At 47.5% G+C, this 15,134-nt stretch overlaps 1 protein-coding gene across 1 annotated transcript in view; it reads left to right on the forward strand.

Annotated features, from left to right (window-relative positions):
- KLHL2 (kelch like family member 2) overlaps nt 1–15,134 on the forward strand; it is a 97,717-nt gene that overhangs the window by 7,303 nt on the left and 75,280 nt on the right. The window contains exon 2 of the mRNA XM_077846566.1: nt 5,397–5,522. Coding sequence (XP_077702692.1) covers nt 5,397–5,522 — 126 coding nt within the window. The remainder of the gene's footprint in view (nt 1–5,396; nt 5,523–15,134) is intronic.

Consider the following 15,134-nt stretch of genomic DNA (forward strand, 5'->3'; position numbering starts at 1 on the left):
GTGTCCCTTTTGTTGTTTGTTTGTTTAGATTCCGTGTGTAGGTGAAATCGGACGGCATCTGTCTTTGGCCTTTTTCGATCAGCGTGATACTTTTTAGGTTCACCGGTGTCATTGCAGGTGGCAGGATTCCCCTGGCCTTGCGGTGACGTCGTGTAAGCGGCCCCTGCCCTGGGGTTGGGGTGGTTTTGGGCAGCAGGCTCCCCGGTAGGCTCCTCGAGGCCTTCGCCGGCGTGATCCACACACGCCGTACCGAGGGCGGACGGCAGCATTTGGTGACGCTCTGTTTATTTGGCAACGTGGCCGTGTGCTCGGGGGCGATGGCCTGCGGGCGCACCTAATCCGAGTCCAGGTCCCAGACCCTTGAAGAGAATTTGCAGACCGCGCCTCGGCCTGAGCCAACTGCGGGAACGGGACGGAGCCCCCTCTCTCTAGGGCCTCTGACTCCTGGGGCGGTTGTCGGGGGGAGGCAAGGATGGAGGGCACCTTGTTGGGAACCTGGAGGGGGACGTAAGGGCCGAGGTTGGTAGGCGGCCTTGCGAGGGAGTCGGGGGAGCATGGCAGCCTGCTGCTGGGTGCCCACCTGCTGCTGGGTGCTCGCCTGCTGCTGGGTGCCTGCTGGCTGCTGGGTGCCCGCCGGTTGCTGGGTGCCCGCCGGTTTCTGGGTGCCCGCCTGCTGCTGGGTGCCCGCCGGCTGCTGGGTGCCCACCAACTGCTAAGTGCCCACCTGCTGCTGGGTGCCCACCGGCTGCTGGGTGCCCACCGACTGCTAGATGCCCACCGGTTGCTGGGTGCCCACCTGCTGCTGGGTGCCGGCCCACTGCTGGGCACCCACCCGCTGCTGGATGACCGCCTGCTGCTGGGTGCCTGCCCGCTGCTGGGTGCCCGCCCGCTGCTGGGTGCCCACCTGCTGCTGGGCACCGGCCTGCGGGGAAGCCCGCAGAGAACGAGCCGGGGGCCCACGGCCACTCCGGACACCACAGCTGCCGAGCACCCTTGGTGGGTCCGGCGAGCCCTGTGGGGGGCCTCCCTGCCCGCAGGGGAGTCTTGCGGCTTTTGAGGCGACGGGGCTGGGGGGGGGGGCGCAGACGGTGGCCCGTGGCCGAGCGTGTGAGCACACCTGGGCCCCTGGTGCATCTGCGGCTGCATCCTTCACACGAGGGTAGCGTGGATTCCCCCGGGACCCCCCCCCCCCCAACAACCCAAACCTCGTAAAGTGCTTGTTCTCAGTCCGAGATGGTTGGCCCTGGGGGGTGGGGGGACATAGCACTCGCCTGTTCTGTGTCTTTGGGATCCTCCGTAGCTGCCTTCCACCCCCTCCTGGGCCCCGTCACGCTGTCGTGGCCCCGTAAAGGGCTCGCCTGAGTCTTGGGGTGAAGGGAAGGTGGGGTCGCCTTGAGAGGGCATCGCGTGGGCCCTTTGGCTCCCGCCCCTGCGCGGGGCCCCACCGCCCCAGAGCAAGCACTAGGCCTGAAGCAACCGTCGTCCTTTCTGAGGTGCGTCCCCAAGAGGACCCTGACCCTGGAGGGAGAGCCCGGGAGCAGCAGCCTCCGCATTCGCTGGTCTCTGGAGCTCGCTGGCCGCCAGCGGGGGTGGGGGCCGGATCGGAGGAGCCCCTGGCCTGCAGCTGTGTATGGGGTCCAGACCCTGGAAACCTCACCCACTTGAGAGTGTGTTTTGGTGACGACAGGCTCTTAGCACAGTTTTAAGCCTGCCTGGGCAGAGCATGGGGTTGGGGAAAGATTCACGAATGCAAGAACCTTGAAAAGTATCTCCTCCGGACAATTTGAGGAAGACGGTTCTCCCGGTTCTCGCAGCCGTCCAGGAGCTTCTCTGGAGCAGGTGCTCCCGCCTCGGCAGGGAGCCGGGCCCGGTGGGGCGGCCCTTCGCCTGCCGCCTGCCGCCTGCCACCTGCCACCTGCCACCTGCAGCGCCGCTCGCTTCCACACCGGGCCCGAGGCACGGGCTTCCCGTCACTCGGTTCCGCTTCTGGAGAGACCCTGACACGAAGGCCACGGGAGGGGGCATCACGGGGAGGGCGTCCCTGCTGCAGCCGCAGCCCTGTGCGCCAGGGCGCTGTATTTCTAAGCAGCTCTCCGTACGGAGAACACTTTAAAAAAAAAATTCAGTGTTATTTCTCACTTATTCCTTTAAGCCTTTGACTAAAGTCTTTTCTCGTAGAGTTTTTGGAGCACATCAGAAAAAGCAGGAGCTGAAAATAGCCTTAAGAACGCACCAGCGTAGATCCCGGTGGTTAGAGAGTGCGGTCTTAAAGTTATTTAATCCTATAATGCAGGAAATTTTAATTCATAATTTCTTAAGCAAATATAAACCCTCTTGACTCTTAAATGATGTCATTCTTTCTCGGGCTGAGTTGCTTTCGCTCCCATTCTGAGCCCTGAGAAGCCTTCTGTGATGGCTTTGCCAGGCCTCAATCGTCTGTTTCTCCTCTGTTGTGCGCTCTGAAGTTATTAAACTAGAAGCAGATGTAAACCCTGACTGGCCGTACATGTGGGCATTCAGCGTTGTGTGTCAGAAAGTTTGCATAGTTTTTTTTTTTTTTTTTTTAAGAATTTATTTATTAAGGAGAGACAGAGAGAGAGAGAGAGGCAGAGACACAGGCAGAGGGAGAAGCAGGCTCCATGCAGGGAGCCCGATGTGGGGCTTGATCCTGGGACTATGGGATCAAGACCCCTGAGCCAAAGGTAGACGCTCAACCACCGAGCCACCCCGGCGCCCCGAAAGTTTGCATAGGTTGTATGTATCTGCATGATTTCCTTTCCCCTACTGTTTTCTCTGTGAAAGAATGGTGGGGAAATAGCATTATGAGATTGTCTTCTACTGTGAAATGTTTCCCAGTCTCCTCGTCAGATCTCAATATTCTTTCATCCTTGGCTCCTAGACGTGCTCTTCTTCTCAGGCCAGGTATGGCTCATCCCTCTCTTCACGCACATACACACGTGCACACACACACACAGAGGCCACGGGTGCACCGTCTTGCTCTCCCACTCCAGCTGTGGGCTCACCCCCTGGAGGCGGTGTCTTGTACTCATTTATTTGTAAAGCCCCTTTAAAAACTCTCAGAACTCTCCAGGGAATGGGGACAATGCAAATCCTCTAAGAATCGGATGCCTAGTCAACCACTGTTGAGTCTTGGGACGTGGAGAAATAAGCAAGGACAGCATCTACGGTTGAGGGTGGGGGTTACAGTAAGGTTTGAGCGCCTGAGTTTCGTTGCTTCATGTACTTTCTATGTAATCAATGATCCCCACATTTCTATCCAGCTAAAGTTTTCTCTCCAACTCTAGACTCTGATATGCCAGTGTGATATCTTTACTTGGATGTCTGATAAGCAACACGTATGAAGACTAAGCCCTTGATCTTCCTACCCCCAAATCGGTTCCACCTGCAGCCTCGCCCATCTCAATGAATGGAAACCCAATCCTTCCAGTTACTCAAGCCAGTTACTCAACTCAAGAAATTGTTCGGATTTTCTTTGACATGGTACATGTATCCTGTCAACAAATTTTGTTGGCACTACCTTTAAAATAAGCCAGAACCCAACCGTTTCTCATCACTGCTCCTACTGCCACTGCTACTCCCGTGCCCTGAGCCCCGTCATCCCCTACTGCGTTGCTCTCCTAAGTGGTTAGCCCTCTTTCATCTTTGCCCACATGGACTATTCTCAACCAACAGCAAAGTGATCCTTTGAAAACGTCGGTTGGATTGTATCAGTCTTCTGCAGTGCCTCCCTCTTCCACTCGGGGTAAAAGCCAAAGTCCTTATAGCATCCTACAGGCCCTACGTGATTTGCGCTTCTTTCTGCCCCTCCCCCAGCCCCAGCCATGGTCTCAGAGTTCCCGGAACACACCAAGCACGTACAGGCCTGTGCTATAGCTCTTCATTCCTTCTGGACGTTCTCTCACCTAGTCCTTGTTCAAATCATACTTCTCAGTTGGGCTCTTGATGACCTGATGACCCTATTGACTAGTGCAAGTTGCAGCACTCCATACTCTTGCTCTCTGTACCCTGCTGTTTTTCTTGTATTCATCACCCTTATTTTCTGATGTGCTTCCTCTTCACTGGTGTGTTGTCTCCTCCCTGTCTCCCCTCTCCCCTGCTAGACTCCAGGCTCTTTGAGAATAGGCGTCTTTTTTTGTTCATTGTTCACATATATTCCAAGTGCCTAGAACAGTGCTTGGTACATAGTTGGCACTCAGATATTTGCTGAATGAATTTGTGAGAGGTAATATTTTAAAAATGAATGATCCTTTCAAAATGGGCCAGGAAAGGAAGAAGTGGGAGGAGAAACACATCAATAAATAATGCTTGCCTGTTTTTTGTGAGATATATACTGTATGATTTCTTTAGGCTTAATTTGGCATCCTGACTTTTTTTTAGTTCTATTGAGATAGAATTTACATGCCCTAAAATTCACCTATTAGAATTATACAAGTCAGTGATTTTTAGTACATTTCTGGAGTTGCGCAGCCGTCTCCTCAAAAAGTTAGCAGTTAATCCCCCTTCCCAGCCGTGGCACCCTGATTTTATTTGTTAATTTTTTTTTTTTTTGCCTCCGAGACTCAAAAGAATAATTTATACAGCAATACGAATCTAGCTCATGCTTTTAAAAATTTTGTTTAAATTTGAAGTTAAGTATCATTGCTTAATGTAGGAAATGGTATTGAACGTTAGTAAAAAGAATGAGCTCAAAGACTCAGAGTGACTCGAGTCTTACCCAGCTCTGCTATTTAGTTAACCAAATTATTTTTTTTGCCTTCACCTTTTTATCTATTAAATGGGTATCATAATAGTAATGAGTTCACAGAGCTGTTGTGAAGATTAAGCAACTAATGCAAGTAAATGACTTAGCACTGTTGCCACTGTATAGCAAATACTCAATAAACTCTACCTAACGTGATTAATTGTTGCAAAAGCAGGTCTGAAATATGTGGAGTAAATAACCTGGGTGGTGGAGAGCGAAACTCAAATCAGATTCTGAGGCTTTGAAGTTGGTGTAAAATATGATCCTGTCCCTGTCTTGTAAAATGCTTGTAAATAATATATGACTACAACGGATTGTTAAACGCAGGTTAATTTCTAACACAGAGGATCATTTTTCAGCATTTTTACTTCAAGTTGTCTGTTGAACCACTTTTACTGAATTTTCTGAGCTTTGACACTGTGGAAGTGATTACCCGCTTTTTTTGGTTAAAATCCTAGTGACCATCAGAAAATGTTCTGAATTTTTGTGTGTTAATCTTACATTGGGATATGCTGTATGAGTGTGGGAGACTCATTGTTATCTCTTGTAGGCTGATAAGCCTGGACTAAATTATCTGTAATAAGGCCTTTTCCGTTTATTTCTGTTTGTTTTGTTCTTTTCTTTTTATGTACAGATGCACAAAGCAGGGTCATCAGAAGCCTCTCGATTCAAAAGATGATAATACTGAAAAACACTGCCCAGTGACAGTGAATCCTTGGCACATGAAGAAAGCTTTTAAAGTCATGAACGAATTAAGAAGGTATTGTTGCATTCATACACATGTAACCATGGGTCTCTTCCTTTATTTTTCAGTTGTTTATAGTGAATATACTCTTTGTGCCTCATTGTTGCTTTGTGTGATACAGAGAACATTAAAAGCTTTTTCGGCAGGTGGTTTTTTTTTTTTTTTTTATGAGAAGCATGGGTAGTATAAGACTTCTGTGTCCCATATGGTAGCCATTAGCCATGTGTGGCTCGTCTGAATGGAGATGTTCTGTAAGTGGAAAATATATAATGGATTTCCAAGATTTAGTACAAAAAAAGAATGTAAAATGTTTTTTTAATATGTTTTAAGAATATCAATCGCATTTTGAAATGATAATATATGGGATATTTTGGGTTAAATAGATTATTGAAATTATTTTCACTTGTTTCTTTTTTTTTAATATGATTGCTACAAGATTTTGACATTCCATTATGTTTTATATGACACATATATCCCATGTTTCTCTACTGGACAGCATTGGTCTAGGGTTTCTAACTTACCACCAAGAATATGGAAAGAAAACGTGACTTAGGTGGTGGTGGTTGTAGTGGTAGTAATTTTGAGGACTGGTACCTGCCCATGGCTAAGGTAATTCTCAAGTATGTTGAGAATCATAATTTTGAGAATCACTGATAGGAAAGAAGCGACTTTAAACGTTGATTGAGAGGCACTTGGGTGGTGGCTCAGTCAGGTAACCGTCTGACTCCTGATTTGGGCCCAGGTCGTGATATCAGGGTTGTGAGATGGAGCTCTGCCCTGTGCTGATGGTGGAACTTGCTTAAGATTCTCTCCTCCTTTCTCTGCCCTTCCCCCCCCCAAAAAAGTTGATGATGCATGAATGGTTTTTTAATTAAAAGACTAAGTATGTAGTAATAGTCTTGGTTTAGTTTTCTTAGCTGTTTATGAAAGACATCCTCCTCCCCCCCCCCCCCCATATATTTGAAAGCTTGGACTACAAAGAAGGGAATGACTTATACTTTTCCTTCAATCTGTCTGTGCTATGTCTTTCCTAAAAGCCCACGCTTCGGGTCCATCATTTATTTCTTCTTTACTTAAAGATTCAGCGAATATTTATCTTTTGGGCGCCGGAGATAGAATGGTGAGCAAAAACAGACATGTAGCCAATGGTTGAATGCAGGAAGCAGGCATTAATCAGAGAATTACACACATAATTTACTGTACATTTTAATGGTAGTGCCACAAAGGAGGGCTGCCTGGTGCTGTGAAGGTGGATAACAGCGGTCAGAACGGGCTTCCTTGGGAAAGTAGAAATAGTTGTGCTGAGATCCAAAGCAAAATAGAGGTAGAGAAATGAAGCCAGAATGGGGGGGTGGGAAAGATTAGGGAACAGGGTTCCGGGCACGGGGAATGGCAGGCCCCAAGCCTGGTGGTAGGTGGGAGCTGGCCTCGTGGGAGGAACTGAGGGGCAGCTGGAGTGCAGACGGCCGGGTGGGGGAGGTTGGGGGGCCTCAGGCAAGAGAGAAGCCTGAGTGGGCAGGTGGGGCCCAGCAGACTTAGGGCCTTATACATTTTGGTCTTTATCAGGAGTTGTCATGGGAGGAAGCCACTGGAGACTTTTAAGCAGGGTAATGACATGATTAGATTTTCATTTTGAAAAGAACAGGGGCACCTGTGGCTCAGTGGTTGAGCATCTGCCTTCAGCCCAGGGTGTGATCTCAGGGTCCTGGGATCAGGTCCTGCATCAGGCTTCCAGGGAGCCTGCTTCTCCCTCTGCCTGTGTCTCTGCCTCTCTTCTCTCTCTCTGTGTGTCTCTCATGGATAAATAAATAAAATATACATTTTTTTAAAAAAAGAAAACTTATTGGCTACCAGGTGGAAAGTGGTTTGGAGAGAGATTCGACTGTTACATATTTGACTTGCTTCCTATTCCTGCTCTGATAGTATTTTTGTTTTTATTTATTTATTTTGCTAAAGACTTTGAGAGAGAGGACTCGTGCAAGAGGAAGAGGGGGGAGCAGCAGAGGGGGTAGGATAGGGACAAGCAGACTGTGGGCTAAGCACAGGAGCTAAGCTCAGAGAGTGAGGAAGGCCTTTCCCAGGACCCTGAAATCACGACCTGAGCTGAAACCAAGTCTGATGTTTATCTGACTGTGCTACCTAGGTGCCCCATTTTTTATTTTTATTTTCAATACTAATTATTTTCCCCCCAATTTTTGTTTAAATTCTAGTTAACATACAGTGTAATGATAGCATTTTTAATAAATGTATTTTCATTTTAGTCTTTGGGCGAATGCAGATAGATAGTTGGGGTAATCCAGCAGGCCTGGCTGTGCTGTTTTAGTTTTTTAATTCCATCATAACAGTAGTTATTAGAAGGTAAACTGCAGCGGTTCCTCAATGCAACAGAAAGAAACGTAAGAAAACAGTCTGGTCATATTAAGACTGCGGTTTTTAATGGCTTCTTTTTTCTTTGAAAAGTCTTGAAAGACTGGCTCTTTCTGGGCCTGTCCACATTTCCTCCCCCTCCCATGGGGCGCGGTCGCTGTGACCTTCCGCTGGTGGGTAGGTCTCTGTTGACCCAGGCCTGACTCACTAAACTTCAGGGAAGGCGACACCTTCTCCTGAGGTGGGTGACCCAGGTTTGGGGACAAACTCTTTGGCCTTGGGCCAGCTCTCTTACCTCTCGGAGCCTTAGCTGTAAAATGAGGGGCGTGGGCGGGATGGAGCGCAAGGTGGCTGCTCCAACATTCTCCGGGCCTGTGAGGTGCTCTCCTGACCTGCGCAGCGGTGAGGGCCTTGCCTCATCCTGGCATTGGGCAGCGCCAGCCTCCCTGCACCTATTTGTCCTGTTTTGGGTGTGGACTGTATGGCTGTGAAACGGTACCTCAATCTTTGTGTCACACCGTGCACCCGTTTCGGGAGCTAATGTGTCACAGGCTGGTAGTTGATGCTGATGTGCAGAACAAAGAGCGACCTTTGAAAGGCCAGAGGGTGTTGGCTCCCAGCCCTCTGACCGGGATTGTTTTAATACAGTCACTGACCGGTGGTGTTTTAAAAAATAAGCTCTCTTTGGAGTTCATCAGAACCCTTTTGTTTGTTTGTTTTTAACGTCATTCACTTCTCTCTTACCCCTTCTGGCCCATTTGAGTAATTAAAAAAAAAAAAAATCTCTGATGAGGCCTACTCCTTAAACAGCTGGAAATCTTTGATTTCCTGTCATTGCATCAACTTCCTGCCGCCAGGAAGGGGTAGCTGAGAGTGGTTTCCTGACTCCTGGGAAGGGGGAACTTCCTTGTTCTTACCACTCTGCCCTTGGGCCCTCACGTCTACCTCGTAGCATTGCAGCCAAACGAGAATGAGAGAGAGAGAGAGAGAGAGAGAGAGAGAGAGTTTACGAACCTTTGGCTGATGGAAGTAATAGATTTTTGGTTTTGTTTCTTTTTTAGACAAGAGGCCCAGATAGAGCTCCCTGTCCTGGCCCAATACGAGCTTGCATAACGTTAAATTACTTGGTTTGAGAGCCCTGCAGTCACTCCTGAACAGTGTATTCCACAAGTGTCTGTGAGCAGCTGGCTCTCCTCTGAGATCAGCAAGCAGGCCCCGGAAGGCGGAGCGGGGCCCCCCGGACTTGGCCGGTCCCCGCGGGCGTCTGGATCCCCGCAGGAGCCGTCTGGGGAGGGGGGTGGGATGGTGGAGGGCCGTGAGCCCAAGAGGGTGTGCGCAGGAGAACTCTAAGCAGCCACAGACGTGGTTTCTGCTGGGCCTGCCGGAGCATAGGATTCGCAGAGGAGAGGCGGTTCCTGGCCTGGGTCCCTGGCCTGGGTCACGGCATGAGCTAGGGAGCGGATACGCAGAACTTGCTGGATGAAGCGAATCAAGAGTTCATGCTGCGGAGTCTGTGCAGAACAGGCTAGGAAGCAGGAGGACAGAATCGTGCAGGCTTCAGTGGCGTGGTGCATTTGGACTCCATCCTGTGGGCAACGGAAATCGGGGAAGCTTTTGAAAAAGGGAGCAGCACTGTAAGATTAATGATGTTGGAGGAGCAACCTGGCAGCGTAGTGAAAGGACGGGTCTTTTTAGCAACACATCTCTGGCAGGAAATTCAGCTCTTTAAATTTCCCAAGCGTGAATTGGCGGGGGTTGGAGTTTTTCTGAACACTAACATCTTCAAAATCAAATCAGTAGATCTTCACAGGGTGCTCATTATGTGCAACGCGCTGTGTTGGGTCTGTGGAGAAGACAAGCAGACGAAATCTCGGACGTATGTTTTTTTTGAGAACGTCATGCTGTGGGCTTTTTGAGATGACCAAAGAAAGGAAATGTCAAGAGGTAGCATTTCGCCTTCAAAAAATTTTAAACAGAAAAACTTCATTTTGTGGGTTATGGGATAAGACTGTATTTGAGCTTGAAAAATTTCAAGGGCTCTTAGTCGGGGCCCCCCGTCACTGGTTCAGAAGGAAGAGAATTTGATCCTTAAGTTCGGTTTAGGAGTTGAAGGTTTTCAGTAAGGATGAGTCGTGGGAAGCAATTCAAACGCGCCCCTATTCATCACATATAAGCCATAAATACTTACTGATTCAGTTATAGCAGCAGTTTTACATTTCCAAAGATAATTTAAACAAAAAAGCCTGAAGTTCTGTCTTTTTTTTTTTTTTAAGATTTTATTTATTTATTTATTCATGAAAGACTGAGAGACAGAGAGAGAGAGAGCGCCAGAGACACAGGCAGAGGGAGAAGCAGGCTCCATGCACCGGGAGCCCGACGTGGGATTCGATCCCGGGTCTCCAGGATCGCGCCCTGGGCCAAAGGCAGGCGCTAAACCGCTGCGCCACCCAGGGATCCCGAAGTTCTGTCTTAAAGGAGTGTTTATTGTAGTTTTTTTCCTCGGGGACTTTTAGACCTTGCGGATCCAGACCGCTAGTCGGATTGTGTTATCTGTTGTGCATCTATGAAAAGTTTGAGTTGTGGCTCTTCAGTTATTTGTATTCTGTTGCTTAGATGGCAGGTGAATTAAAGAACAAACTTAAGTGAGTCTGCCTTTCTTTTCATAGCTTTATATCTCTGTTTGTAAAAGAGATTTTTTTAAAATTTTTTATTTATTTATGACAGTCACAGAGAGAGAGAGAGAGAGAGGCAGAGACACAGGCAGAGGGAGAAGCAGGCTCCATGCACCGGGAGCCTGACGTGGGATTCGATTCCGGGTCTCCAGGATCGCGCCCTGGGCCAAAGGCAGGCGCCAAACCACTGCACCACCCAGGGATCCCTGTAAAAGAGATTTTAAATCACATAACGCTGTGAATTTTTTTTTCCAATGTGAATTTTTTATTACTCTAATATTTATTGTTTTTCCTATGTGAATTTTTTATTACTCTAATTAACATTTATTTTTTCCTGTGAAGAACTTCAGGTAGTGAGGTTCTTTTGCTTTCATGTTGTACTAGAGTAGACTGTAAAACATTCTTGGAAGGACGGAGCAGTTGGGAAGAGCCCCCAAGTCAAATAGACTCGTTTATTTAGAAAAATTTAAGGTGTAGTTTGAAGCTTCTCGTCTCATTTTAACTGGTAATCTTTCACAGTGTTTCTTTTTTTTTTTTTTTAATTTTTTAAAAATTTTTATTTATTTATGATAGTCACAGTGAGAGAGAGAGAGAGAGAGGCAGAGGGAGAAGGAGGCTCCATGCACCAGGAGCCCGACATGGGATTCGATCCCGGGTCTCCAGGATCACGCCCTGGGCCAAAGGCAGGCACCAAACCGCTACGCCACCCAGGGATCCCTTCCACAGTGTTTCTTAAGCACATGTGATTGGTCTCTTTTTTTTTTTTTTAAAGATTTTATTTATTTATTCATGAGAGAGACAGAGAGAGAGAGAGAGAGAGAGGCAGAGACACAGGCAGAGGGAGAAGCAGGCTCCATGCAGCGAGCCCGACGTAGGACTCGATCCCGGGACTCCAGGATCACGCCCTGGGCCGAAGGCGGCGCCAAACCGCAGAGCCACCCGGGGTTGCCCTGATTGGTCTCTTTTTAAGGGGTGTTTATGGAGCATGGGTAGACTTATTGCACATTTCAAACATTACGAATAACAAGTAGTAGTGAGGTAGTTTACTGACCCGACTTTGTGTCTTTTCCCTTTCTCTGAGTTGTTGAACACCTACCACATGCGAGATGGTGTTCTGTTTCAGAGCTCTTAAATTAGAAAATGAGAAGATCTCACTCTGGCTTTTTTCTTTAAATTGTCATAGCCTAGCGTATCCCATGATTTAGCTCTCCAGTTAAAAAGAACATTGTATTTTATTTTATTTTATTAAGATTTTATTTATTTATTCATGAGAGACACACACACAGAGAGAGAGAGAGAGAGAGAGAGAGAGAGAGAGGCAGAGGGAGAAGCAGGCTCCACGCAGGGAGCCGGATGCGGGACTCGATCCTGGGACTCCAGGATCGCGCCCTGGACCGAAGGCAGGTGCTAAACTGCTGAGCCACCCAGGCTGCCCTAAAAAGAACTTTTTTTTTTTTTTTTTAATATCTTATTTATTTATTCATGAGAGACAGAGTGAGAGAGAGAGAGGCAGAGACAGGCAGAGGAAGAAGCAGGCTCCATGCAGGGAGCCCGACGTGGGACTCGATCCCAGGTCTCCAGGATCAGGCCCTGAGCCAAAGGCAGGCACTAAACCCCTGAGCCACCCGGGCTGCCCCTAAAAAAGAACCTTTTAATGAGGAAGTTCCCTTTGTATACATCCTACATTTCTACCCCATAGTCAGGCTTTCGTTCGCATATTCAGAAATTCATCCCTGCATTACTCTTTCCCCCTTGAAATCCTGCGCCTGCCTCATTTCTCTTTTCTCCCTCCCCACCAGCTTTCCTCTGTCCCTAATATCATCTTTCACTTTATTTCTAATCATCCTTTCCGTCTTCTGCTCTCAACTGTGACCACGTGTGCTTGTAGGTCGTCAGATCTGGAGATGTCTCCTTCCCTTCTCTGAGGTATTCGGTGACACGCTTTCCCCCACGTCTTCCTGTAGCTCCGTCTTGTCATGTTTCACGTCATTCTGCTGTCTCGATTCTATTTGAGAAGAATAATACCCTCTATTCTGGGACCCTTTCGTAGTTCCAGGCAGTTTCCAAGTCCCTGTAGTGGGTTTTCCTACCTTTCCAACTTGACGGCCACCACTTCCTGCTTCCTGTTTGAAAATCTCAGCAGGTGCAAATCTGTTGAGGGGGCCGTGCTATTTTTTAGGACTTTTACTGTGATGGTGAATCTTACTAAACCCAACATCTTAAGTTTTTTTCCCTGTGCCTGACTGCCACGGAAATTCAAATTCATATCCAAATCAAACTGTCACGGTTTTAAGAAGGAAAAGGAGACAGTTGGTGACACTCGTCACGGAGTTCTGTTGCTCTTCGGAGAGCATTGACATTATAGCCAGATTGCATCTCCCTTGTCTGTTAAATGAAACTGTCAGTTATAGGAGGTTTGGTTAAATATGACTAAGTCAGCAGCCGGGAAGCCTTTCACCCTAAATCAGCTCATCCCCTGGCCCACCCCCCTTCGTGCCGAGCAGCCAGTGCTCCGTGATGCAGCCGTGCGCCCAGCAGCACCCACGTCTGGCTCACCCTCTGGTTCCTGCCCAATTCTCAGTTTCCTTAGCTTCTTTCCTTCTTGCCTTGATCTCTGACCCCTTGCCTCGTTTCTTTTTATGTTTTGCTGTTGTTCCTTTATCCTAACAGCCGACGCTGTTGCAGAGATGGCTTTGGGCACGTTCCTGGCTGTGGGCTGTGGTTTGCCGACAGCTCACCTCACCCGCCCGGTACTTCGGCCGTTACCCTGACTCCACTCCATGTGGCAGGACCTCCTCCAAGTTTTCCCTGGCACCTGGGGAAGGAAGGTGGACGGGTGCCATGTGATCGCCTCACCTCCCCCACTTCCAGGAGAAAGTAAATTCTTGTTTCATGTGACTACTAATTATTTTTGACCTCTCAGAGCCGGTTGACATATTTTATTTTGAGAAGATATCACAACGGTAATAGGTTTTTCCAGTCTTAGGAATTTGGTCACTTTATATTAGAAAACTAAAGGCTGTCTTGGTATGTTTGGGCAGGTTTCATTAATTTTTTTTTTAATTGGAGTTCAATTTTCCAACATATAGCATAACACCCAGTGCTCATCCCATCAAGTGCCCCCCTCATTTTCAAAGCCTTCTCTTTCCTGAGAAGGACCAGTTTGCATGATGTTGTTTCATTTAGGAGATGGAGTGCCTTTCATTTTTCTGGGCAATTTGAGTTTTACATAAGGCCTGTATTTGCTCTTCTCCACGTTTGAGCTTAGAGACAACTTCTTTGCAAAGCGTCCTTCAGGCTGGACTTGGCCTCTCTCGTGCATTCTCAAACACCCCACACCTGCCCCATCTTAAAAGCTATAGATTCCTTCTGCAATTAGCTACTAGCTTCTCTGTTTCTTCCCACTCAACTGTAAACTCCGTGCTTTCATGGACATTATCTTGTTATTGTAAATGCACATAGTGCTTGGTGCACCAGTAGCCACTCTGGATATTTGATGAATGAGAGAATAAATGCAAAATTTGCTAAATAGCAACTTTATTTGTCTGATTATTCTGGAAGAGTTTTTCCTTCTACTATTCATTCCCTCATTAGGCCTCAAGTAATAGGATTACAAACTCAGAAACGCACCATGTAGACTCTAGGTATGGGCTGCTATACAAATTGCTCTTATTTTTAGGTAAGGTAAAAATTGCCAGACTTTTCATTTATAGCTCACTCCTCCTCACCCAAAAGTTATTCTACTTCTTATGAATGTGCACATTTGGAAAGAGGTAAGGGCCAGACTCAGACACACTGATTGGAAGATCAGAAGTTTGGTCAGATCTCTCTTATCTCTGAGTGCTCTTTTAAAATATGTTATTGCTGGAGACAAAGAGGTAAAAAATGAAGCACTAGCACTAAATATGTTATTGTTTTGGAATGTTTAGATTGTGTGTGACTTAACCCAGGGTGTGGCTGCATACTAACTTGGCAGTGTTTTTACCTTGTTCGTTAGCTAACATCAGTTAATAAGCCGGAAGGCCAAGCTAATTATGTGACAACCAGCAGGTGTTATGCTAGATGGTTTCGATCAATGAGTAATTGAAATTGAAGCTAGATGTAATTAATTATGTGATTTGGGGGTTTCGAGTGTAATTCCACTTAAGTTCCATCTTGAAACTAGAGCACTAAGAAGGATTTCCTACACAGAAGGAAAATAGGCATCAAGATGTATTCGACTCACCTTTGAGGGGTGTCCTCAAGGCTCTGATCCTTATAGGAAAGCCTAGATGGCCCCATCCTCCTCCTCCTCCTCTCTTTTTCTTCTTCTTCTTCTTCTTCTTCTCCTTCTCCTTCTCCTTCTCCTTCTCCTTCTCCTCCTTCTCCTTCTCCTTCTCCTTCTCCTTCTCCTTCTCCTTCTCCTTCTCCTTCTCCTTCTCCTTCTTCTCCTTCTCCTCCTCCTCCTCCTCCTCCTTCTCCTTCTTCTTCTTCCTCCTAAGAGAGAAAGAATGAGAGGCAGGCGGAGACAGAGGGAGAAGCAGGCTTTCTGAGGAGCGGGGAGTCTGATGTAGGACTGGATCCCAGGTCCCCAGGATCATGATCTGAG

This window comes from Canis aureus, chromosome 13, assembly GCF_053574225.1.
Source record: "Canis aureus isolate CA01 chromosome 13, VMU_Caureus_v.1.0, whole genome shotgun sequence".
NCBI classification, from domain to species: domain Eukaryota; kingdom Metazoa; phylum Chordata; class Mammalia; order Carnivora; family Canidae; genus Canis; species Canis aureus.